General features: G+C 42.0%; 1 protein-coding gene across 1 annotated transcript; it reads left to right on the forward strand.

Annotated features, from left to right (window-relative positions):
* The first annotated feature begins 8,220 nt into the window (after nucleotides 1–8,220).
* Nucleotides 8,221–21,798, forward strand: LOC117049629 (cadherin-23-like). Its single transcript, XM_033154428.1, has 6 exons — nucleotides 8,221–8,475; nucleotides 9,091–10,146; nucleotides 10,601–10,673; nucleotides 12,122–14,578; nucleotides 18,663–20,713; nucleotides 21,793–21,798. The coding sequence occupies exons 1-6, from the start codon at nucleotides 8,221–8,223 to the stop codon at nucleotides 21,796–21,798; spliced, it is 5,898 nt and encodes a 1,965-aa protein (XP_033010319.1).
* The last annotated feature ends 2,142 nt before the right edge of the window (nucleotides 21,799–23,940 follow it).

The following is a 23,940-nucleotide window of genomic DNA, read 5'->3' on the forward strand; positions in this document are numbered from 1 at the left end:
GTGGTTTGGTAGTGTGGTATACTGAACTGATTATAACGAGTTGTAATGTGCAACTACATGATAAGGGAGGGAAGAAACTGAAGTGTTCCATGAAAGAAAGCTTACTGGAGACACTCACTAAGGAAATGGAGGAACCGTGGGCCCTGAGGGGAAGAGGACTTGATCCCAGATGTTTAATGGCCTGTGACAACCAATGGCAAGAGCAGCCTCTTCAGGTCCACAAATGGGCAGCAAATTGATCAGCCTTAGGACCGAACCAAAGATCCAAGTCAGAGTGGAGCTGCCTAAAGAAGGCAGACAAGGCAAGATGGACTCTCCTGCCTTTCTGTTTAGAAGCACTGCTGGGGTGAATGTGACATACAGTTGTGGCCTTTCTTTAAATCTACATTCGATTCTTTACATTTACTTTCTTGGTTGAAGAGAGACAACTTAAACCTGTTAATGAATATCAGCTGTCAGCAATAAGACACAACAATTCCACTTCTCTGAAAATAACGAAGACACTTCAGTGTGAAGATTTAAGAACCTGGGGCACCAAATGGGAATGCAGAGGTGTCCGAGAAACGGATGCAAATTGGAGAGAGAAAGGAGTCTAGATCCTACCTGAGCACTGACATCTGCTTCTGAGGCTCTCCTCTGGATGCCCTCATCTTCAGAGAATAGGTGAGCTGTGACAGAAGAGGAAAGCTTTTAGGAGAGGCACAAATCTTTGAAGACTTGCCTATATATATATATATAGAGAGAGAGAGAGAGAGAGAGAGAGAGAGAGAGCCAAATTAAGACTTAATTTTACAAAGCTTTTTATTTAATTGCTCACCACTTTTAATTACTGCAACGCCCCCACCCCCCAAAAAAGAAAAATCGCTCTTGTTAAGGTAGAGGGGATGGAAATTTTGCCAGAGTGTTTAGGGCAGTTTTCATTTACCTTACTTAACTTTATGAGGTGTTTGAAGGTTCTCAACCCCGTTTTTCTTGCTTTTTCACTTTTTTTAAAAAAAATATCTGCACACCGCTAGCAGTAGTGCAAGGCTCTTTTTGCCACTTCCCATCAGCTGCACTTCCTGGAATGCCTTGGGGAGGTTATGCTACATCATGTCATGTATCACCTATGGCACTGCAGGAAGTGTGGCCAGACGGAATTGTCACAACGCACTCTCCAGTTTCTTGCAGGAGGCACTTCTTGGAATGCCTTGGGAATGGGACAATACTATGTTGCATTCCATTACTCCCTAAAAATGCAGCCGCTGAGAAGCTGGAGAGAGAGAGCCTCACACCACTGTGACCAGTGTGGAGTTGTTGTTTTAAACAAGAATAAAAAGAGAAAACCCTAGGCCACCTAAGTGTAAGATCATCAGCAATCCCCTTCCCCCACCAAAAATGCAAATAATTTCCTCCCATTTTTAATATAGGAACAGACACTAATTTGTTAGTCCGCTATAATGTTGGCAACATCTGAGGACACGTGAACCTTGGAAAACAACATCACTATTCATATATATGGATCATAGCTGTATTACTGTACACCTTGCACACAGAGTTGTTTGCCCTGGAAAATAATGGTAATTGAATAGCAGCGATATAGTCTTGTAATGTTGAATCAAATAACCTCTGCATAAGCAGCAGGGGAAAAAATCATGATGAAAAGCAGAATGATTACAATTCTAGTGTGAAGAACCTGCATTTTCTCACTGTGACTCTGGGTGTCGCTCTTCACCAATCCAGCAGACACACATGGAGTGATCCAGCCTACCCATTCTTGCAGATAGGCTGGAATGGAACTGACAGTTCAGGGAACAAAACGATGCAGGTTTTGCTTTAAAAATAAAAAAGGACAGATAAAAGCTATTTGAACAAGAACTAGTAATATTCTTTTTCGTGGAAGGAAATGGAAGAAAAACAGAGGCCATGGAGTTACCAAGAAACAATCATACAATGTCTTGTAATGGTGAATATTTGGAACGCAGTTTCTGGACAGATCCACTACTCCATTCCAGAGGAGATGCAGAAAAGCTCGTTTGTGGGGAATATTGCAAAGGACCTGAGGATAGATCGGAAGCAGCTTTTGGACCATGGACTACGCATTGTAACTAGTACAGGTATGATTCAGTATTTTGAACTGAATTTCAATACTGGCCATTTACAAACCTCTGAGAGGATAGACAGAGAGAAAATCTGTGGAAGGGCAGAAATGTGCATCTTAAAGTTTCAAGTTATTGCTGAGAGCAACTTAAAGCTTTATGTTGTTGAAGTAGAAATCATGGATATAAATGATAATGCTCCCTTCTTTCTGCTGAAGGGATGGGAACTGAAAATCAGTGAACTGTCTACACCTGGATCCCGCTTCCCTCTTCCTGAAGCTCAGGATCCAGATCTGGGGATAAATTCTATACAGAGCTACCAACTCACAGGCAGTAGCCATTTTTCTCTGGATGTGCAAATGGGAGAAAATGGGGCAGGACATGCAGAGCTGGTATTGGAAAAACCTCTGGATAGGGAAGAGCAATCAGATTATGATCTACTCCTCACAGCTACTGATGGAGGTGATCCCATCAGGTCTGGGACAGTACAAATCCACATCGTTGTCCTTGATGCAAATGACAATGCACCAGTTTTCAGCCAACCTCTTTATGAAGTGAGTGTCAAGGAGAATATTCCCAAGGGGTCCACACTTTCTACGGTGCAAGCCACTGATATGGATGAAGGAATCAATGGAGATATAAAATACTCTATCCAAAAAATCACAAAAAGGGACTCCCAAATGTTTCTGTTAAATTCCACAACAGGCGAAATCATCCTTATTGGGAATCTTGATTATGAGGACTCATCCTTATATGAATTTGAGGTGCAAGCCATGGATGGGGGCGGTCTAAGTGACAGATCAAAGGTTGTGATCTTTGTTACAGACTTGAATGACAACACACCTGAAATAACAATAACTTTTGAACTCAACTCTGTCCCTGAGAATTCACGAACTGGAACTGTCATTGCCATTTTAAATGTCCAAGACAGAGATTCAGGAGTCAATGGGGAGGTTATGTGCTCGATTCCCAACAGCTTTCCTTTCCAACTTAAAAAAACAATGGACAACTTTTACACTTTAGTGACTGACAGAGCCCTTGACAGGGAACAAGTGTCGACCTATGATATCACTATTACAGCAACTGATAATGGGACTCCAACATTATCAACCTCTGCAATTATTTCACTGCAGCTGTTAGACACAAATGACAACCCCCCACTCTTTCTACAGTCAGCCTACTCCTCTTATCTCCTAGAAAATAATCCAAGAGGAGCCTCAGTCTTTTCCCTGAAAGCAAGTGATCCAGACTGGGAAGAGAATTCCAGAATAACATATTCCATCACTGAAAATCATATGAGCACATCCCCTCTCGCCTCATACCTCTCCATTAACTCTGAAACGGGGGTTGTTTATGCCTTGAGCTCCTTTGATTATGAAGAGTTTCAGGAAATTAAGTTCCTAGTCAAGGCTCAGGATGGAGGTTCTCCACCACTCAGCTCCAACGTCTCAGTAACTCTTTTCATCCTGGACCAGAATGACAATGCTCCCCAAATCCTGTACCCCTCCCCTCCCACCGACGGCTCCACTGGGATAGAACTGGCCCCTCACTCTTCTGAGCCAGGCTACCTGGTCACTAAAGTGGTGGCTGTGGATGCGGACTCTGGCCAGAATGCCTGGCTCTCCTACCAGCTGATCAAGGCCACTGAGCCAGGGCTCTTCACTCTGGGGCTCCACACAGGAGAGATTAGGACAGCCCGATTCTTTCTGGAGAAAGATACCCTCAAGCAAAGTCTGGTGGTTTTAGTCAAGGACAATGGGCAGCCTTCAATGTCGACTTCAGTCACTGTCACTGTGGTCTTGGCTGACAGCATCCCTGACATGCTGACTGATCTGAGCAGTGTCCCAGTATCTGAAGATCCACAGTCAGATCTCACCTTCTACTTGGTGACTGCAGTGGCTTTTGTCTCCTGCTTGTTCCTTGCCTTCCTCCTTGTGTTACTGGCACTCAAACTTCGCAGGTGGAAAAATTCTCAGTTGTGTGACAATGGAAGTGTGCATTTTGATGGTGCTCCCATCTCCCAGTTTGTGGGGATTGATGGAGTCCGAGCATTTCTTCAGTCTTATTGCCACGAGGTTTCACTGACTTCAGGCTCTCGGAAAAGTCAGATCCTTTTTCCAATCGGAAGCTGTACCAATACTCTGACACCACAACAGGCTCCTGATAAACCAGGCCCATTGTTAGTTATAGGTGATTCTAACACAGTTACGGAGGAGGCAGCAATCCATCAGGTGAGTACATAAATGTCAATACTTTGGTTCCCTTTATTCAATAGTCACTATTCTATTATTGCATGACGAAACCAAGAGAAAGCCTGTTTATGCTTTTTATAACAAAGATGTAAAGAGCTATGGTGTTTTGGGGTCAATGCATAATGAAGCAACTACTTTATTGTTTCAAATAAATACTGTATTTAAATTTAGGACATATTTTAAATAAATCCTCTTAGGATAAGACTACTGGCTCCCACCTCTCTCTGTTTTAGCTACTGTGACTATGTTGCTGGCTGACACCATCCCTGCAACCCTTTCAGATCTGAGCAGCACCTTAGCTCCTGCTGATCTTCATCCTACCTGGTTATTGGAGTGGGCTTTGTTTCATGTTCTTAACTTTCCTCTTGTGTTAGTTGCACTTAAGGTTCACAGCTGCAGAAATTCCTAATAACTCTCACAGTTCTTAGAGATCTATCTAATCCATGCCTTTCTTCAGTCCTACTGCCTGATTTGCTTGTACAAAGCTTATGTGGAGGTCTACAATGTCTAGGGTTGGGTGTTACCAGCTTTTCAACATAGTGATGTATCACCAACCAGACATTGTGATATAGTGATACATTGCAATGTTGAAAAATGGAGCGAGGAGCGAGCTGCATTAGGCCTAGCCCTGTGAGGCGCCAGGGTGAAACTGCCTCAGTATATATGGTGAAGGTGCCATGTATACCACCAGGTGAAGGAACCATTGTGCTCTTGTTCTCAAACCTGTCCTGGGCGATGTATCAATACATTGGCCAGGGCTAACAACGTCTCTTCTTTATTGAGCATCTGCTTTTGCATTCAGGTTTGTTACCTTTTGTGATGTCCCTGTTGGTACTGTTATAGTTCTATGGGTGTGGGTGTTATCTGACTAATTTTTCTGGGAGTGAAAGAGTGCTGAAGTGTGATTCATGAAGGGCTCCCTTTCCTTACAGATTTTTAACACTGATTGAGGAGTTGGTTTTTAATTTTTTTAAGACTATCAAAACTAGATGTAATAGGGAAGATGCATACCAGCCTCCCATGCAATAGTCCTGCCTTGTTTCATTCCACTCCAATCCTAAACTCTACTCTAAAATTCTGAGTTGAGAGGGGAGGTGCCCACCCAATTGCTGTCTGGCCCAGAGCTTTTGCTTTCTTAATGGCCCATTACTGTTCTCTTGTTCTTTCTTAATGGCTCATCTCCCAGGTGATTACTTCATGAGGAAGCTCACCTGTCTTACATTTTAACCTGTGTTGAGTCCAGGAATTTAGGGGAGTCTGGCACCCACAAACTCATAACAATATATTTGGCAGGGGGACTGCTGCTTTTCGTTGGAGCCTGTGGCATAAACAGTAGCAGTAGTAACAATGCTGGGGCATGTTCAGCTTCTCTACTGTTATCTTTAAATCTTACAACTCTTCACAAGATAGTTGCTTTGTCTTTCTTTACCTCTGTGCTCTATAAGCCCTATGAAGCATTATTATCTGACCATGCAATGTAGGGACATTTAGGCGTCTGCCGTGAGACCAAAAGATCTTCAGAATAAAATCAGAGTTCTGTAATTAGAGAGATACCAGGGTAATGCGATTTGCCCTCCCCCTTACTATATTTTTGTTGTTGTCTTAGGTGAAGGAGAGGTGTTCTAAGAGAAAAATGTGACCGTAAAGATGAGAAAGCGTATCCAATTTTGTTTTTGGAAGTTTTATAGACAGTGTCAATGTGTATCAAAACTTTACTTTAGACAACTAGGAAAAGTTGGTGGGAGACATTATGTGGAATAAAGGGTCTGACAGAAGTGCATGTACCATGTGATCACCCACAGTGATATGTAGTTTCCTCCATATGAGCAGGAAACTTCTTGCATACAAACAGGAAAAACACACCGTCCTTATTTTACCACACTATCCTGTGATTTCTAATCTTCATTTGATCTGCTTCTAATGAAATTGTGTCATCTTCATATTTCACTATGGAAACACATTTACACTTCCAGTTCTTGTTTATTCTTTTATTCAGTTGTTGAGTATCTATATTGCATTTGTAGTCCATCTCAGAACTTTGATGCAAGGGATGGATGCAGGATTCATTGCTTTCATATAAAACAACAAATACACATGCATGGATTTGACCGAAATCACAATAATTTGCATCTAAAACTTTAGTTGAATGGGCACCTATGTTATATATTTTTCATGTGAATCAAAAACACACAACAACAATAGGAATGTTAATATAATACTGAGCACACAGGTCAACGTTGCCAGGTTTAAAGGTGACAAACTTCTTGTACTCTTTCTTTCATCTGTTCAGAAGATAGTTGAGGAGATAGCTTAGATTGCAAACTGCCCTAGGCAGTCACCTGTTTTGTGTCCCATGGATCCAGACCTAAAATATACATGTCAATATAGTATGCTGCTTTGCACATCATGCTAAGCCATAGTTTGTTTTAAATCATGGCTTACTCACAGACATGTCTCCCGCCGCTGTGGGCACTATGTGCTGCACAAGCAAGTCATAGTAAGACTTGTTGTGTGAAGCCAACATATCTTCTAGACTTGTTACTGTCTTACCACTCATGGTTTGTGTGAAACAAGCAAACCATGATCCATAGAATCATATAATTGTTGAGTTGGAAGGTACCATGAGGGTCATCTAGTCCAATTCCCTGCAATGCAGGATTTTTTTTTGCCCAATGTGGGCTCAAACCTATGCCCCTGAGATTAAGAGTCTTATGCTCTACTAACTGAGCTATCCCAGGTTCATACAACACAACATGCCACAGAATGGCTTATTTGTGCCATGTGTGACACCTGCAAGGACATGGGAAAGCTGCAGTAGACCTGGGAGGCATGTTCATTTGTTTTATTTATTTAATTTACAGATTTATAAACACTATTTATAAATAGCCGGACACTATTGCAATGGTATTTTTAAAAAGAAGATAAAATACACAGGTTAAGAGACTCAAAAAAACAATTGTTTTAAAGATTTCTACACGTGTACAATTAATATTGAATAAAACTACTAGGTCACGCTTCAGGGGGTGACTTGTTCATTTAACTTAAAATAAACTATGCCTTATATTGGTAAGCAATCCAAATCAGTATCTCTATTTATTCAATTGAACTGGGTCTGCTTTTCATGCAGTTCTCTGTCTAAACCTCGTAGTGTCACTGTTAGCCAGTCTAGGAACAGATCCACAGATCCTTCCTGTACTGTGATGCCTCAAAGCAACTGCACAGATAATGGAAACAGCAGAACACAAAGGAAGAACAGTCTAGCTCAGAAGCTGAAAACGCTACTGGTTTAAATACACTAAGAAAAGGCGAGATTATTCTATCTAACAGGTGTGTCTCTTATTCTACTGAAAAACCTGTTCAAAACAATCTGGAAAAGTATTTTATCAGAAAACAGAATGGACAGAAGGCAGAAAGAGGATGGCAAGGCACTCAGAAGGCAAGTACTGCTTCTCTTATTTTTGCCTTTCTCCTGCTGGGCTGCCTCAGAGCAGATTCATTATTCCATCCCTGAGGAGATGGCAAAGGGTTCGATTGTGGGGAATCTCGCCAAGGATTTGGGACTGAATGCCAGAGATTTAGGAAGGCGCAATCTGCATGCTGTCTCTGTGAATAAAATGCAGTATTTCAGTATCAATGCAGAAAATGGAAACCTCTATGTAAATGACAGAATAGATCGAGAGGAAATATGTGACAAAACTCCACTCTGCCTGATTAATTTTGAAGTGGTGATTGAAAATCCCTTAAATGTTTTCCATATAACAGTGGAAATTCAGGATATTAATGACAATACCCCATATTTTTTGAAAATTAATATTAAGTTAGAGATTGTGGAATCCACCTTGCCAGGCACCAGATTTCTCCTTGGGAAAGCTGAAGATCCTGACATTGGGATGAATTCTCTCCAGAATTACCACCTTAGCTCCAATCAGTATTTTACTCTGGATGTTAAAGAGACTCATGATGGAAATAAATTTGCAGATTTAGTGCTGCAGAAACCATTAGATCGAGAGACCGAACAGACCCTTCACTTGATCCTCACAGCGTTGGATGGGGGTGAACCTAGAAAAACGGGGACTGCCAAGATATGGATCAATGTCACAGATGCCAATGACAACCCACCTATTTTCACTCAAGAAGTGTACAAGGTCAGTTTGAGGGAAAGTGTTGCAGTTGGATCGCTTGTGCTGCAGGTTGCAGCTTCTGATAATGATGAAGGTTCATACGCCCAAATCAGGTATTATTTTAGTAATATACCACAGAATGCCAACAAGAAATTCAGTCTAGATCCATTGAATGGCTCAATCCGACTTATAGGGCTACTGGATTTTGAGGAAACCAAAGAATATACTTTAACAGTTGCAGCAAAAGATGGAGGTGGATTAGAGACACATTGTAAAGTTGAAATAAGAGTTATTGATGAGAATGACAATTACCCCGAGATAACCCTGGTTTCCTTGTTTAGCCCAGTCTCTGAAGATTCTCTGCCTGGTACCTTAATAGCTCTGATCAATTTGAATGACAAAGATAGTGGAGATAATGGAAAGGTCACTTGCTATTTACAGGATGATTTACCCTTCAGAATTCTTCCCTCATCTAACAATTACTACAAGCTCCAGACAGACAGTCCTCTTGACAGAGAAATAGCTCTAGAGTACAATATCTCAGTAACAGCCTCTGACAATGGCACTCCCCCTCTCTTCTCTCATAAATCTATCACACTATTGATTTCTGATATCAATGATAATGCCCCTACTTTTCAGAAACCATCCTACAACATTTATGTGCCAGAAAACAATCCTTCAGGTGCCTCCATTTTCACCATCAAAGCCTCTGATCCCGACATGGACCAGAACTCACGGATCACATACTCCATCCTCAACAGCAACATTGAGGAGCTTCCCATCTCCTCCTATATCTCCATTAATTCTGAGACCGGCACCATCTATGCCCAGAGATCCTTTGACTATGAACAATTCAGAGAGTTTCGGCTGCAAGTGAAGGCCCAAGATGGGGGTTCTCCCCCTCTCAGCAGCAATGTGACCACCAGGGTGTTTGTTCTCGATCGGAATGATAACAGCCCTCGTATCCTGTCCCCCTCACAAGAAGCCAAGGGCTCAGCCTTGTTTGAGATGGTGCCTCGTACAGCCGAGGCAGATTATCTTGTCACCAAGGTGGTGGCCGTGGATGCAGATTCTGGACACAACGCCTGGCTCTCCTACCACCTGACTCAGGCCACTGAGCCAGCACTCTTCACGGTTGGTTCTCATACTGGAGAGATCAGGACAGCAAGGGCCTTTGTAGAGAGAGACGCTGTGAAACAGAGACTGGTCATTATGGTGAAGGATAACGGGCAGCCATCTCTCTCGGCCACCATGACTCTGAACCTGGTATTTGCTGAGAACTTTCAGGAGGCCCTTCCAGAAATGAAGAGCCAACCCAGCAGCTCGGAGTATCAGTCTGACCTGCAGTTCTACTTGGTGCTGGCCTTAGCTGTGATCTCCTTCTTGTTCCTCTTGACTGTGATTCTGGCCGTTACAATGAAGCTCCGTCAATCAGGGCATCCCAGGTTCCTACAGTGCTTTGGTCCTGTTCCCCATTCCAAGAATGGTGCCATCTTCCCACCCAACTTTGAAGATGGGACTTTGCCCTATTCCTACCAGCTGTGTCTGTCTTCAGAGTCCAGGAAGAATGAGTTTACCTTTCTTACACCAAATATACAAATTGCAGACAATATTCTTAGTGGTGAGAAATCTGATGTTCCTTTCACAGGGAGAAGTGAAAGCAATTTGCATTTGGACAAAGTTAATGATGACAAGGTAAATTTTCTTTTCAAAAATTATTTGTGCTGTATTTTCAATAACTTTTTATCATAACTATAATGGAAATATTGTTTACATCTGACTTACTCTAGCTGCTATATACCTTTCAGCAATTGGCAATTAAAGAGGTCTTTATTTAAGGTTGCTCTCAGAAAATGCAACACTTGTCATTGATTTATATCCTAAGATTATTTTGTAGCCAAGTTTGCCAGACAATCACTTTGATAATTATGTCACATGCCAGGGCTATAGTGGTAAATTATAATTTGGTCAAATCTTGGCCGTATCAAGCAAGCAAGGACAAGAGGCAGGAGGTCTCCTAGATGGGCTGCAGATGAAGGAACAAGAGCTAAGAATGGAAGACAAGTTATATGTTCATGGACAGGCTGGTGGCAGATATATCTGTTAGGCTAAGCCTGACCTTATTCTCATTCTTGTTGAATGACTGCAGGTCAAGAAACCTACAGCATTCTTAGTAGCTGGAAATATATTACTAATCTATGTGATTCTAGCAAATATTTATGGTAAGAAGCTGACAGAATAACATAGCTCAGGTTTTTTAAATTCATTCACCACTAGCACTTCATAAATGTTGCAGTAAGCAGATGCATATGCCAAAGTAACTAGGTACATAGTCCCTAAAGGTCACTGACTGACAAAAAGATATGGGGAACATTGGCAGCAAGCCGTCAATAAACACATCTGTAAGTGTGTGTCAAACAGATACTGTACATGCAAATCAACCAGATTTAACTAAATGTCATACATACATCTGTAGCAAATCAAAGATTCATGCTGTATAACATCTGGAATAGTTCTGAATAGTACAGGTGTCTTCCTCCACTTACACAGGGGTTATGTTCCTGGCCCCTGCAGGCATAACTGAAATCGTGTAAAGTGTCCCCCGTCCAGACACCCTTTAAATGCCCTCTTTGGTGCTCTAGTGTATCCAAAAAGTACCCACAACTAGAATTGAAGTTATGAGGCCGGCAGGAGGCTGCAGGATGCATGGGGAAGGGGCTGCTGCAGCGCTACCCCGCTCATCAGCTCTTAGGCAAGGAGGCTGAGCAGCCTAAACAAAGCCTCGCTGTACCCAGTCTCTTCTGGGTTTCCTCTGCCCTCATTGCCGTCCTCTTTGGGCTTCAGGGAGGGTCTTCTTGCTATCCACGTGGACATTTCAGCACTCTTCTGGCATTTCCAGATTTGAATTGAATTATTTAATTGTTTCCCTACACCACACTTATACATGGTTGTGAGCGGGTTGATATCACGTAAATGGAGGGGAAGGCCTGTATACAAAACTGAAATATTAATATTCTTATTCTACAACAGAACCATATCACAGTTGTTTTAAATGCATACCTCTGCATACCTCAATGAAGGTTTATTGAAGACATTATATTTCTTTAAATGAAAAAAGTTGTTGCAAGTCCTGGAAGCCTTTTGTAACATTATCTCAAGTTTCTCACAATAACAAGGTAGAGGGAGATGTGATTACCAGGTACCTCTCCTCTACTGTTATTGATACTCAAAAGAACTTAAGTTACTGTGGGTTGTAATGACAAAATATAAAAAATACATTGTGGGTTGTTGCTTTTGCAAAATCACAAAATATGTTTTGTGTTTTGCTTGCTAGCCACACATACAAGAAAGTGGCAAGAAATCCCTTGTATGTTATTTGCAAAGTCATAAGAAACCTCTTGCAGTTCCTCATCTGAGACTCAGAGTGCCGCTGTTGGCCAACATAGTTCTCACAGTGGAGCTGAAAATCCAGTGAACTGCTGCTTCTGCAATGTGATTATTCAGTCACACAGAGCTGGGAAACAGCAGAACACAGGGACTTCCAAAGTGTTTTGCTGAGAAACAAAAACCAATGCAAAGTACAGAAATTCAGCAGCAACCAGTAGCCTTGTTTTACCATCTTTTATTGAGCACTTCTGCATCCTGATGGGAATGTGAAACTCCTCATCAGCTCAGCTGATTACAGAAAACAAGGATAAAGCACATATCCCTGCAAGAGGGATGGAAGATAGGCAGAAGGAAAACAGCAGATCCCTAAGAAGGCAAGTACCTCTTCTCCTATTATTCTCTCTGTGTGGTCAGATTGCCTCAGAGGACATTCATTATTCCATCCCTGAGGAAATGGAAAAGGGCTCCATTGTAGGAAACCTGGCCAAAGACCTGAGCCTGAATAATGGAGAAATGGGAAATTACAATCTGCATATCCTTTCCCTAGGTAAAAAGCAATATTTTACTCTCAGTGCAGAAAATGGAAATCTGCATGTAAGGGAGAAGATTGATAGAGAGGAATTATGTGGTCCAACTGCATTCTGCTCCATCAATTTTGAAGTGGTGGTTGGCAATCCTATGAATATTTTTCATATAATTGTAGAGATCCAAGACATTAATGATAATGTGCCACATTTTGTAAATGGGGATATCAAGCTGGAGATAAGTGAATCCTCTTTACCAGGCACCACATTTCGCCTTGGACAAGCTGAAGATCCTGACCTTGGGGTGAATTCTCTCCAGGATTACCGCCTTAGCACAAATCCATACTTTATTCTGGAAGTGAGAGAAAGAAAGGATGGAAAGAAATATGCAGAATTAGTATTAAATAAACAGTTGGATCGGGAAAGTGAAAGCAGTTTCCAATTAATCCTTATGGCGGTGGATGGAGGGAAGCCTGCCAAAACTGGAACAGCCAAAATATGGGTCACCGTCATTGATGCAAATGACAACCCACCAGTCTTCACTCAAAAAGTATACACAGTCAAGCTGAAAGAAAATGCCCCCAAAGGGTCTTCAGTGGTTCAGGTGAAAGCCACAGATAGAGATGATGGTTCTTATGCGCAAATCAGCTATAATTTTAGTAACATCCCTGAAATTGCTAACCAGAAATTCTACTTGGATCCACAAAAAGGGACAATAACACTTAAAGAGGCCCTGGACTTTGAGGAACTAGAAGAATATGCAATGGCAGTGGAAGCAAGAGATGGGGGAGGATTAGTGGCGCAATGCAATGTTGAAATAACACTCCTAGATGAGAATGACAATGCGCCAGAAGTGATTCTTGCCTCTTTATCTAGCCCCATCCCTGAAGACTCTGCAGTAGGAACCCTGGTAGCCTTTATTAATGTAAATGATAGAGACTCTGGAGATAATGGGAAGATTACTTGTGACATACAACATACTTTGCCATTCAAGATGGTATCAGCCTCCAATAATTATTATAAGCTTCTCACAGATGCCCTCTTGGATAGAGAAAGAACTCCAGAGTACAATATCACAGTCACAGCCACAGACAAAGGCAACCCCCCTCTTTCCACTTACAAAACCATCACACTGCAGATCTCAGACATCAATGACAACTGCCCTGCCTTTGAGAAACCCTATTATACTGCCTATATCCCAGAGAACAATCCTTCAGGCTCCTCCATTTTCAGGGTCAAAGCCTCCGACCCAGATGTGGGCCAGAATGCTCAAATCACCTACTCCATTCGCAACAGCATCACTGAGGGGCTGCCTCTCTCGTCCTACCTCTCCATTAATTCTGAGACTGGCACTATCTATGCTCAGCGCTCCTTTGACTATGAGCAAATCAGGGAGTTTCAAGTGGAAGTGAGGGCCGAAGATGGAGGCTCCCCTCGCCTCAGCAGCAATGCCACCGTGAGGGTGTGTGTTCTGGACCAGAATGACCAAAGCCCTCAGATTCTTTACCCTTCTCAAGGAGTAGAGGGCTCCTCCTTGTTTGAGATGGTGCCTCGCTCAGCAGAGGAGGGTTATCTGGTGACAAAGGTGGTGGCTGTGGATGCTGACTCTGGACACAATGCTTGGCTCTCCTACTATCTGCTCCAGGCAACAGAACCTGGGCTGTTCTCAATTGGTTCCCATACTGGGGAGATCAGGACCTCACGGGCTTTTCTGGAAAGAGATGCTGTGAAGCAGAAGCTCATCATCTTAGTCAAGGATAATGGGCAGCCACCACTATCTGCTACCGTGAGTCTCAACCTGGTGTTTGCTGAGAACTTCCAAGAGGCACTTCCAGAAATTAGCCACCAGCCCAGTGACTCGGAGTATCAATCGGATCTACAGTTCTTCTTGGTGTTAGCCTTAGCTTTGATCTCCTTTTTATTCCTCCTGACAGTGATTCTGGCCATTCTCATGAAGATTCGGCGATCAGGGAACCCCAAATTCCTGCAGTGTTTTGCTCCTGTTCCTCATTCAAACAACACGGTCATTTTCCCACCAAACTATGAAGAAGGAACATTGCCATATTCCTATCAGCTATGTTTATCTTCTGAGTCCAGGATACAGGAGTTCACCTTTCCAACACCCAATGTTCAAACCGCAGAAAATATTTCATGCAACACTAACTCTGATGCACCTTTGACTGGCAATGGCGGCAATATCCTAATTTCTGAGATGGGTAGAACTGATATGGTGAGTTTATTTTCAGCAGTACATGGTGAACTGATTGGGCATTTCCTGCATTTTGTACTAATATATTTTAAGCTCACTCATCTCATAGAGTTTTCTTTTGAGAAGTATTTGCTATTACACAATTGGTACAATTTTTTTCTGAGATTGAATATTTGAAAGTATGTTGCAATAATCCGTTTACTTTTTCATCTCCATATATACAGGTAATATAGTTTAATTAATTATTTCATTCCCGCTGATTCCCTTTTGGATATTTGTATACACTTTGCCCTGTTTCCCTCATCTTGATCTTCATGAATTCAGCTGAATCTCCATATAGAACCTACACACATTCAAGTATCTCTATATAGCCTGCAATGCTGCAAATGGTTGGGTCTCTAGCATACAGTATGTAAGGGGACAAGTTGGGGCTGGTTTCAGCCAGCTTTTTCCATAATATCCCATTCCTCCTCTCCTGTTTTCTGTTTTTCTCCTCCAATAGGCATTGAGCATTGTGTTTCTATTGAGCATGCTCTGCTGCCTTTGGTCAGTTTGGGTTTCACCCTCTCTCTCTCTCTCTCTCTCTCCCCTCTTGTACTTCTGTAAACCTGGGGGTTCCCTCAGTACTGTCCACACTAACTAGAAACAACTCTCCAGGTCTTAAGACAGAAGAACTTCCCTTTCCTAACTCAAGATTCTGAGGATTGAACTTTGAACCTTTTGAAGGAAAAGCAGATTCTCTACCACTGAGCTGTGTCCTTTCTGCTTTTTGAACTGGAACATCACTAGCCCAAAACTCACACCACGGCCTATCATGAATGAATGCATTGTGATAGTCACAGACCATAGCAATGTATTGAGAGTAGTGAAAGGAAACTTTTAATATAAGGAAAGGCAAAGTGAATTAGCACTTCCATATAAAATCCACATACCCCCAAGTTGATACAAAACAAAAACAATAAGGAAATTTAAATAATCTTAAACATAAGATATATCAGTACAACAAAATTAATCATACAAAATTAATAATCTAAAGCATTGGACTATAAATTAAAATCCAGTCAGTCAAATCAGTGTAATTATTCCCCTTTCCAACCAATGTCTTCCTTTGTGCCTTATAATTTCTACAGCTGGTATAAATGTGACATGCTTTTTGAAGTTCAGGGCACTCCATCCCCTGGAAGTAAGAATTGATCACAGATAAAAACAAAAAACAAATAAAGTTGGGTCTGATTCTATCTTTGATGAATCAATAATTATCCCCACTATTTATTCATTTTGGGGTGCAAATCCAGGGATTAGTTCAGTATTATTTCTTCCGAGATAGTTGTGCTATAGGTGCAATTCTTGATGTGTCGTCCTTTATAGCGCATTTGCTTCCTATAGAATCTACATAATTATCTGTTTAACATGGTGTAGAATATAGATTTTGTATAATATGTGGAATTGTATAATGTAGATACTATTTAGCTCTCCTTGGGTCTAGAGCACTGGATACCACCCATGGTATCTAGTGTTTGAGAAGGAGAAACCTTTGTAGCACATAGTAAGTGAATCTAACATTGCCCATGAAATAATGCCACGGGGGATCATTAAATCCTGGAAATGATATGTCAAGAAGGCACACTGATTTGTTCTTATCCATAAAATATAGGTGGGGGGGGGAAGTAATGTGCTCCGGTGTTGGGATGGAGTAGGGAAAGGGGAGAAGGAATGCTGACTGAGGCATACAAAAGTACATACCTGTCTTTCAAACATTTGCTTTACGATAAGGTTGAAACTACTAGTCGACTTGAATATCATAAGGAGCCACAATGTCAGACCGCAATGTCAGAAGTGATGATACAAGTACTCTTGAGTGAAACAGATTATCTTGACCCATTTCAATCTGCTTTCAGGCCTCGGTTATGGGTCTGAATTGACCTTTGTCACTCTGATGGGTGATCTTTACTAGAAGTACAGGGGAAGTATGCAGTAATCCTGTTAACCTTACCTGATCTCTCAGTGGCTTTTGACACAATTACCTTTATATCTTTCTGCACTGACTTAATGGGATGGGTACTGGAGACACTGTTTAACAATGGTTCTGATTCTACGTATTTCCAGAATTGGTTTCTGAAAACAGCATTGGGTGGTTGTCTTTTAGCTCCATGGCAGTTGTGCTGTTGGGTGCCACAGGGTACCATTTTGTTTTCAGTGCTATTTGACATCTATATATGAAGCCTCTGGAGACAGTCATTGGGAAATTTGGGGCAATGTGTCATCAGCATGCTGATTATACTGAGCTCTACTTCTCTGTAACATCTGAATCAGGAGCGGTTGTGCAAGCCCTGAACTAGTGCCTAGGCTTAGTGTTCAGCTGAATGAGGGCCAACAAAACTCTGAATCCTGGCAAGACAGAGGAGCTGTGAGTGGGTCTGCCTGAGGCTGGATAACTGGTCAGTTGTTTGCTTTGGATGGGGTCCTCCTGAAAGAGCAGGTTCATAGTCTGGGGGTGATACTATATCAATATTTGTCACTACAGGCCCAGGTGACCAGAATTCTGTGGCCAAGGAATCCTCCTTTCACCTGCTAACACCTTTTCTTTCTCAAAGCCAATGATTATTATTTTTTAGGAAGAAGGAAGGGTCTAACAAGTATAGGAGAACAAAAGCTCTGGTTTCTAATCAAACACTAAAAAAACCCTATCTGTGTTTGTTTTGTTTTCGTTTAACACACTTTGGTTTGTGTCAACTCATAGGTTTATTCTGATTTATTTGGGGGAAATATCCCTTCTAATAAAACTGGGAAAAAGCAAAAGATCTGTGATTCGGTAAAATTATATGTTACATTTTGATATTATATCTTTGGCATCAAGCAGAAATCACAGATATCAGTAACAATTGCCCATGTTTCTATCAGGAAATGTAAAATAAGATCAATGGGATATCAGTGCTGGGATATCAGTGCCATAGTTCTGGTTTCCATTCTATGAAGCTTAGTCAAGTTTCTCTTTTAGTTCAAATTCTTTCCAGACGAAACAGTGCAATAGTCATTGTAGTAAAACCCCTTAAAGTAAAAGCCACTGAAGAGGTAATTCAAAAATAGGAAGGGGAAAAAAGAAATGCTTGAGCATTAATTGTGGAAGCAGATCCTTGTATACCAGGAAAATCGCACTTGGAGAAACACAGAAATCATATCAAAGGAGATTCCCACCCCAATGCCAAGCCCTGCAGGAAAGAGAGAATCCCCAATACTGTATATGATTGTCCAGGCTCTGCTTGAATAACTGCAGCAACGCAGAGCCCAACAACCCGTCTTGGTAATTGGTTCCATTGCTGAACAGCTCTTGGTATTGGGATGTTTCTCCTTCACATTCCAAAATATAATACAGTACCCAGACTTCTGTTCTATTTTCAACTAAATGAGAAAAAAATCCCTTGCTGTTCTCCATCTGAGCCTCAGGATGTCACTGTTGGCCAGTGTGGCAGCCAGACTGAGAAGAGACGAGATCCATGGATGTGTTTCCTAAGGAGCGACTGCTTAATCATTGCTGTGCAAGTCGGACAAGCAGCACATCACAAAGACAAGAGCGAACCTGCTAAAAAGGAAAAGAAAATTCAACCACTTTCTGTAAACATTAAGAAGAAAGGCAGCTTATTTTTCCTTATGGTGATCCTGCACCTTGATGGGGCTTTGATCTGATCTGCAAAAGGAGGCAGCTAATTTGTTGTAAAGCCAGATGGATAGAAGGCACAACGACAATGGCAGAATGCTCAGAAGGCAAGTACTGTTTCTCTTACTTTTGTTGCCTTCCTGCTGGGCTGCCTCAGAGCAGATTCGTTATTCCATCCCTGAGGAGATGGCAAAGGGTTCGATTGTGGGGAATCTTGCCAAGGATTTGGGACTGAATACAAGAGATCTTGCAAAGCGCAATCTGCATGCTGTCTCTGTGAACAAAATGCAGTATTTCAGTATTAATGCAGAGAATGGAAACCTCTATGTAAGTGACAGAATAGATAGGGAGCAGCTATGTGACATAACTCCCATTTGCGTAGTAAATTTTGAAGTGGTAGTTGAAAATCCCCTCAATATCTTCCATTTAACTATAGCAATTCAGGACATTAATGATAATGCACCACTGTTTCCCAATGATAACATCAACTTGGAGATAATTGAATCCACTTTGCCAGGCACACGATTTCTCCTTGGGAAAGCTGAAGATCCTGACATTGGGATGAATTCCCTCCAGAACTACCAGTTGAGTTCCAATCAGTACTTCACTTTGGAAGTTAGAGAAATGGAAGATGGAAATAAAAATGCAGAATTGGTGTTGCAGAAATCTTTAGATCGGGAAAGTGAGTACTCTCTGCACTTGATACTTACAGCGTTGGATGGGGGTGAACCCAGAAAAACTGGAACTGCCCAGATATGGATTAATGTCACAGATGCCAATGACAACCCACCAGTTTTCACTCAACAGCTCTATAAGGTCAGTGTGCATGAAGAAGCTCCTGTTGGCTCCTTTGTGCTCCAAGTTGTAGCCTCTGACAAAGATGATGGTTTAAATGCCCAGATCAGATATGAATTCAGCAACATTCCAGTGAATGGACAAAAGAAATTTGGCCTGGATCCAGTTCATGGCATAATCTCTCTTATGCAGATGTTGGATTTTGAGGAAACAAGAAGATATACTATGACAGCAGCAGCAAAGGATGGAGGTGGATTAGTGACACACTGCAACATTGAAATAAATGTTCTTGATGGGAATGATAATGCCCCAGAAGTGACGTTAGCCTCCATGTTCAGCCCTGTTCCTGAAGATTCTCTGCCAGGAACTGTCATTGCTCTGATCAATGTGAATGACAAAGATAGTGGAGATAATGGAAAGGTTACTTGCTACCTACAGGATGATTTACCCTTCAAAATTCTTCCCTCATCTAACAATTACTTCAAGCTCCAGACAGACAGTCCTTTGGACAGAGAAATAGCTCCTGCATATAATATTACAATCACAGCCACTGATAAAGGAACTCCACCTCTTTCCACACACAAAACAATCTCACTACAGATCTCAGATATCAATGATAATGCCCCTACTTTTCAGAAACCATCCTACAACATCTACGTGCCAGAAAACAATCCTTCAGGTGCCTCCATTTTCACCATCAAAGCCTCTGATCCCGATGTGGACCAAAACTCACGGATCACGTACTCCATCCTCAACAGCAACATTGAGGAGCTTCCCATTTCCTCCTATATCTCCATTAATTCTGAGACCGGCACCATCTATGCCCAGAGATCCTTTGACTATGAACAATTCAGAGAGTTCCAGCTGCAAGTGAAGGCCCAAGATGGGGGTTCTCCCCCTCTCAGCAGTAATGTGACCGTCAGAGTGTTTGTTCTCGATCAGAATGATAACAGCCCTCGTATCCTATCTCCCTCACAAGAAGCCAAGGGCTCAGCCTTGTTTGAGATGGTGCCTCGTTCGGCCGAGGCAGATTATCTTGTCACCAAGGTGGTGGCCGTGGATGCAGATTCTGGACACAACGCCTGGCTCTCCTACCACCTGACTCAGGCCACTGAGCCAGCACTCTTCACGGTTGGTTCTCATACTGGAGAGATCAGGACAGCAAGGGCCTTTGTAGAGAGAGACGCTGTGAAACAGAGACTGGTCATTATGGTGAAGGATAACGGGCAGCCATCTCTCTCAGCCACCATTACTCTGAACCTGGTGTTTGCTGAGAACTTTCAGGAGGCCCTTCCAGAAATGAAGAGCCAACCCAGCAGCTCGGAGTATCAGTCTGACCTGCAGTTCTACTTGGTGCTGGCCTTAGCTGTGATCTCCTTCTTGTTCCTCTTGACTGTGATTCTGGCCGTTACAATGAAGCTCCGTCAATCAGGGCATCCCAGGTTCCTACAGTGCTTTGGTCCTGTTCCCCATTCCAAGAATGGTGCCATCTTCCCACCCAACTTTGAAGATGGGACTTTGCCCTATTCCTACCAGCTGTGTCTGTCTTCTGAGACCAGGAAGAATGAGTTTGCCTTCCTGACACCCAATGTTCAGATGGTAGACAATATTCTTGGCAGTGAGAAACCTGCCGTGCCTTTTACAGGCAACAGTGGAAACAATTTTCATTCTGAAAAGGCTAATGATGAAGAGGTAAGTTTTATTGTTAGGAATTATTTGTACTGCACTTTTGATACCCTTTCCCGCATTTCTGCAGAAAAGATTTTTGAGTTTAGCAGTTATGGAATAAGAGGAGATTGCTGAGTGGAGAGTAGGAATAAAGTGATGGTTCTCCCTATGGAAAGATGTAGATAGTGCAGTCCCCCAAGTATCAGTAGTGAACTTGTTTATAAATGATCTAAAATTTGGGGTGAGCCATGATGTAGCCAAGTTTGCTAATTCCAAATAGTTCAGAGTGGTTGAAACAAGAATGGGTTGCAAAAAGCTCGAAAAGGATCTCTCCATACCGAGTGAATGGGCAGTAAAATGGCAAATGCAATTTAATATGAATAAATGTAAAGTGGGCCAAAAGAACTGTTGTTTCACATATACGCTCATGCTGACTAAACAGGAATGAGTCCTTGGGGTCATAGTGAGCAGTTTGATGAAGATGTTGACATAGTGTGAGGCAGCTGTGGAAAGAAGAAAATAAATTTTGGAATACTGTGTACATTTCTGGTGAACTTACCTAAAAACAGATAAGGTAGAGCTGGAAAATATGAACCAAAATAAGCAAGGGGGTGGAGCCGTTCACCCTTTTAGTTTACTTTGATACAGCTTAGAGAAAAGGCAATTAAGTGAAGACATAGTATAAAGGTAAAGGGACCCTGACTGCTAAGTCCAGTCGCGGACGACTCTGGGGTTGCGGTACTCATCTCACTTTATTGGCCGAGGGAGCCAGCGTACAGCTTCCGGGTCATGTGGCCAACATGACTAAGCCGCTTCTGGTGAACCAGAGCAGCACACGGAAATGCCGTTTACCTTCCCGTTTACCTATTTATCCACTTGCACTTTGACATGCTTTTGAACTGCTAGGTTGGCAGGAGCTAGGACCGAGCAACAGGAGCTCACCCCGTTGCGGGGATTTGCACTGCCGACCTTCTGATCAGCAAGCCCTAGGCTCTGTGGTTTAGACCACAGTGCCACCCGCGTCCTGAAGACATGGTATAGGTGTGTATAATTATGCATTGTATGGAAAGTGCGGATGGATATGTGTCTCCTCTCTGGCATAGCACTAAAACTAAGACACATCCGATGATGCTGAATGTTGGAAGATTCAGGACAGGCAGCAGAAAATACTTCTTCACACAGCACTGAGTTAAACTGTGGAGTTTGTTCCCAGGAGAGGTAGTGATGCCCACTAACCTGGGTTGTTTTAAAAGAGAAATGGACACAATCATGGACAGCATTATTTCATTCCATACTAGCAATGGTATCTAGGCTCTATCTCCATAGTTAGAGATAGTATGTCTCTGACTACCAGTTGTGAGGAATCAGAAGTGAGGAGAGTGCTGTTGCACTCAGGTCCCACTTTGGGGCTTCCTGTAGGCAACCAGTTGGCTGCAAGGAAAATAATATTCTGAACTAAATATGACACTGGCCTGATCCAACATGCTCCTCTTACATTTTTATGTTAATCGTGTGCTTCTAATTTATTCTATCTACAGAAGTTACATTAGCAAGTGAAGAAACTATGTATTTGTCTATATTTTCTGTCATAGCTGTGTTTTATGTAGATGTCAAGTTACTGAGGCTAAGGGTTTGGGGCTGAATTCAGCCAAGGAGGTGTGCCAAATGCAGGAGGTCTGAAATGAATGAGCACACACAGAAATGTTGAAGATGTGACTTGTATGTACACCTGCATGCACAAGCATGCACATATTCATGCAAAACACCTGAGATTTTGGTGAAGACTAAGAGCTGCTCCAAAATAGTTACTTGTGTTTAATCTTTCTTCCAGTGTATGAGGAGCTGCATTTAATTGCCCAGCTCTCTTTCCTGAGAAAGCTTTTCAATGAAGGTCCCATTCACTGAGCCAAGCAATATACACAGGCATTGTAAAGGCTCTGCTTCTGAGGAAGACGCATACACTTGAACTATATCACCATATTGTTCAGCATTTCATCAAAAGAATAGAGTTGCATACAATATCTGATTTGGAAGTTCAGAAAATAAACATGGGTCTTCTAGCCCTCCCCTGACTGTACCAATTCACAATGCAAGGGATTAAAAATATATATTGGATTATTTCCTTTCCTACTCATAATAAGGTGCTCACATCAGAGACAGGTCTTCTAGGCTATATTCTCCTCCTCTCTACATCATGGGAAGAATATAGTAAGTGATTTTACGAGATATGTAGATAGCCATAGCAGTGCTTAGAAGATGTCTTGTCAAGGGTTGATTTAGTATTCAACAACATAATCTAGCATTCCACTGTTTAGCATTCTAACCAGGATATTTTATTGATGTGACTCTTACCTTTGTACAATGGACCACATTTCAACCATGCAAAATTCAGAGGTTTCAATATCTCCACTTCTATAGATCTGTGACACCTCCAGCCAGGCAAGCAGCAATATCCTAGTTCAAGGACACATTGCAGCGAGTACAAGCTCTTGAGGAGGGTATGGAAGAAGGCCAGTGAGGGGTTGAGCGGCGTGGTCTGGGAAGAGAGGGAAGCTTACGGAAAGCCTGAGGGGTGGGGAGAGAGGCCTCAAGTTCCCAAGAAAAACTGTAGCATGATCTTGAGTAAGCATTGTACTTTTAGTGCTGTTCTTATTATATGACTGAGTTACATGAATCAAGTAATGCATTAAGAGAAGAAAAAGAACTTGCCAAACATTAGGGATTTCTCCAGGTATTCCAAATCACTCACATCACTGTCAACTAACACAGATACGTACATAACTGATTAAGTGCATCGCCTGACAAGTAGCTGAGGAGACGATTGCCAGCAAGACAGTTGGTGCAATAGAAAATAGAACTGTGGTACCTTAGAGGGGAAATTTTGTGTCATATGAAGATTCCAAAGGCCTTATTGCACATTTTGGGGAAATAACTTTTAAACTCAGAATTCATTGGGTCTGAGAACCACTTCCTGTGATTAAATATGTTGACATGTACCTATATGGATGAACAGTTTCCAGTTTCTGTCACAAAAATATGTTTGCACAACTGTGCTATCAGACAGGGACACTAATCAGTCAATTCAGTTTCTGTGAAGCGCAACCCCATGAGCAATGCCAAATGTGCTGCTACGAAAGTGTGAAAGCACCATAGGGGCAAATTAAATGACTGGAATAATTTTCAGGATCCTTGTATGTTTATTACAAAATAATCTATTTTCTCTGGTATTTTGAAGCTGTCATTCCTCAGTA

The sequence above is a fragment of the Lacerta agilis genome, chromosome 7 (assembly GCF_009819535.1).
Source record: "Lacerta agilis isolate rLacAgi1 chromosome 7, rLacAgi1.pri, whole genome shotgun sequence".
NCBI lineage: Eukaryota > Metazoa > Chordata > Lepidosauria > Squamata > Lacertidae > Lacerta > Lacerta agilis.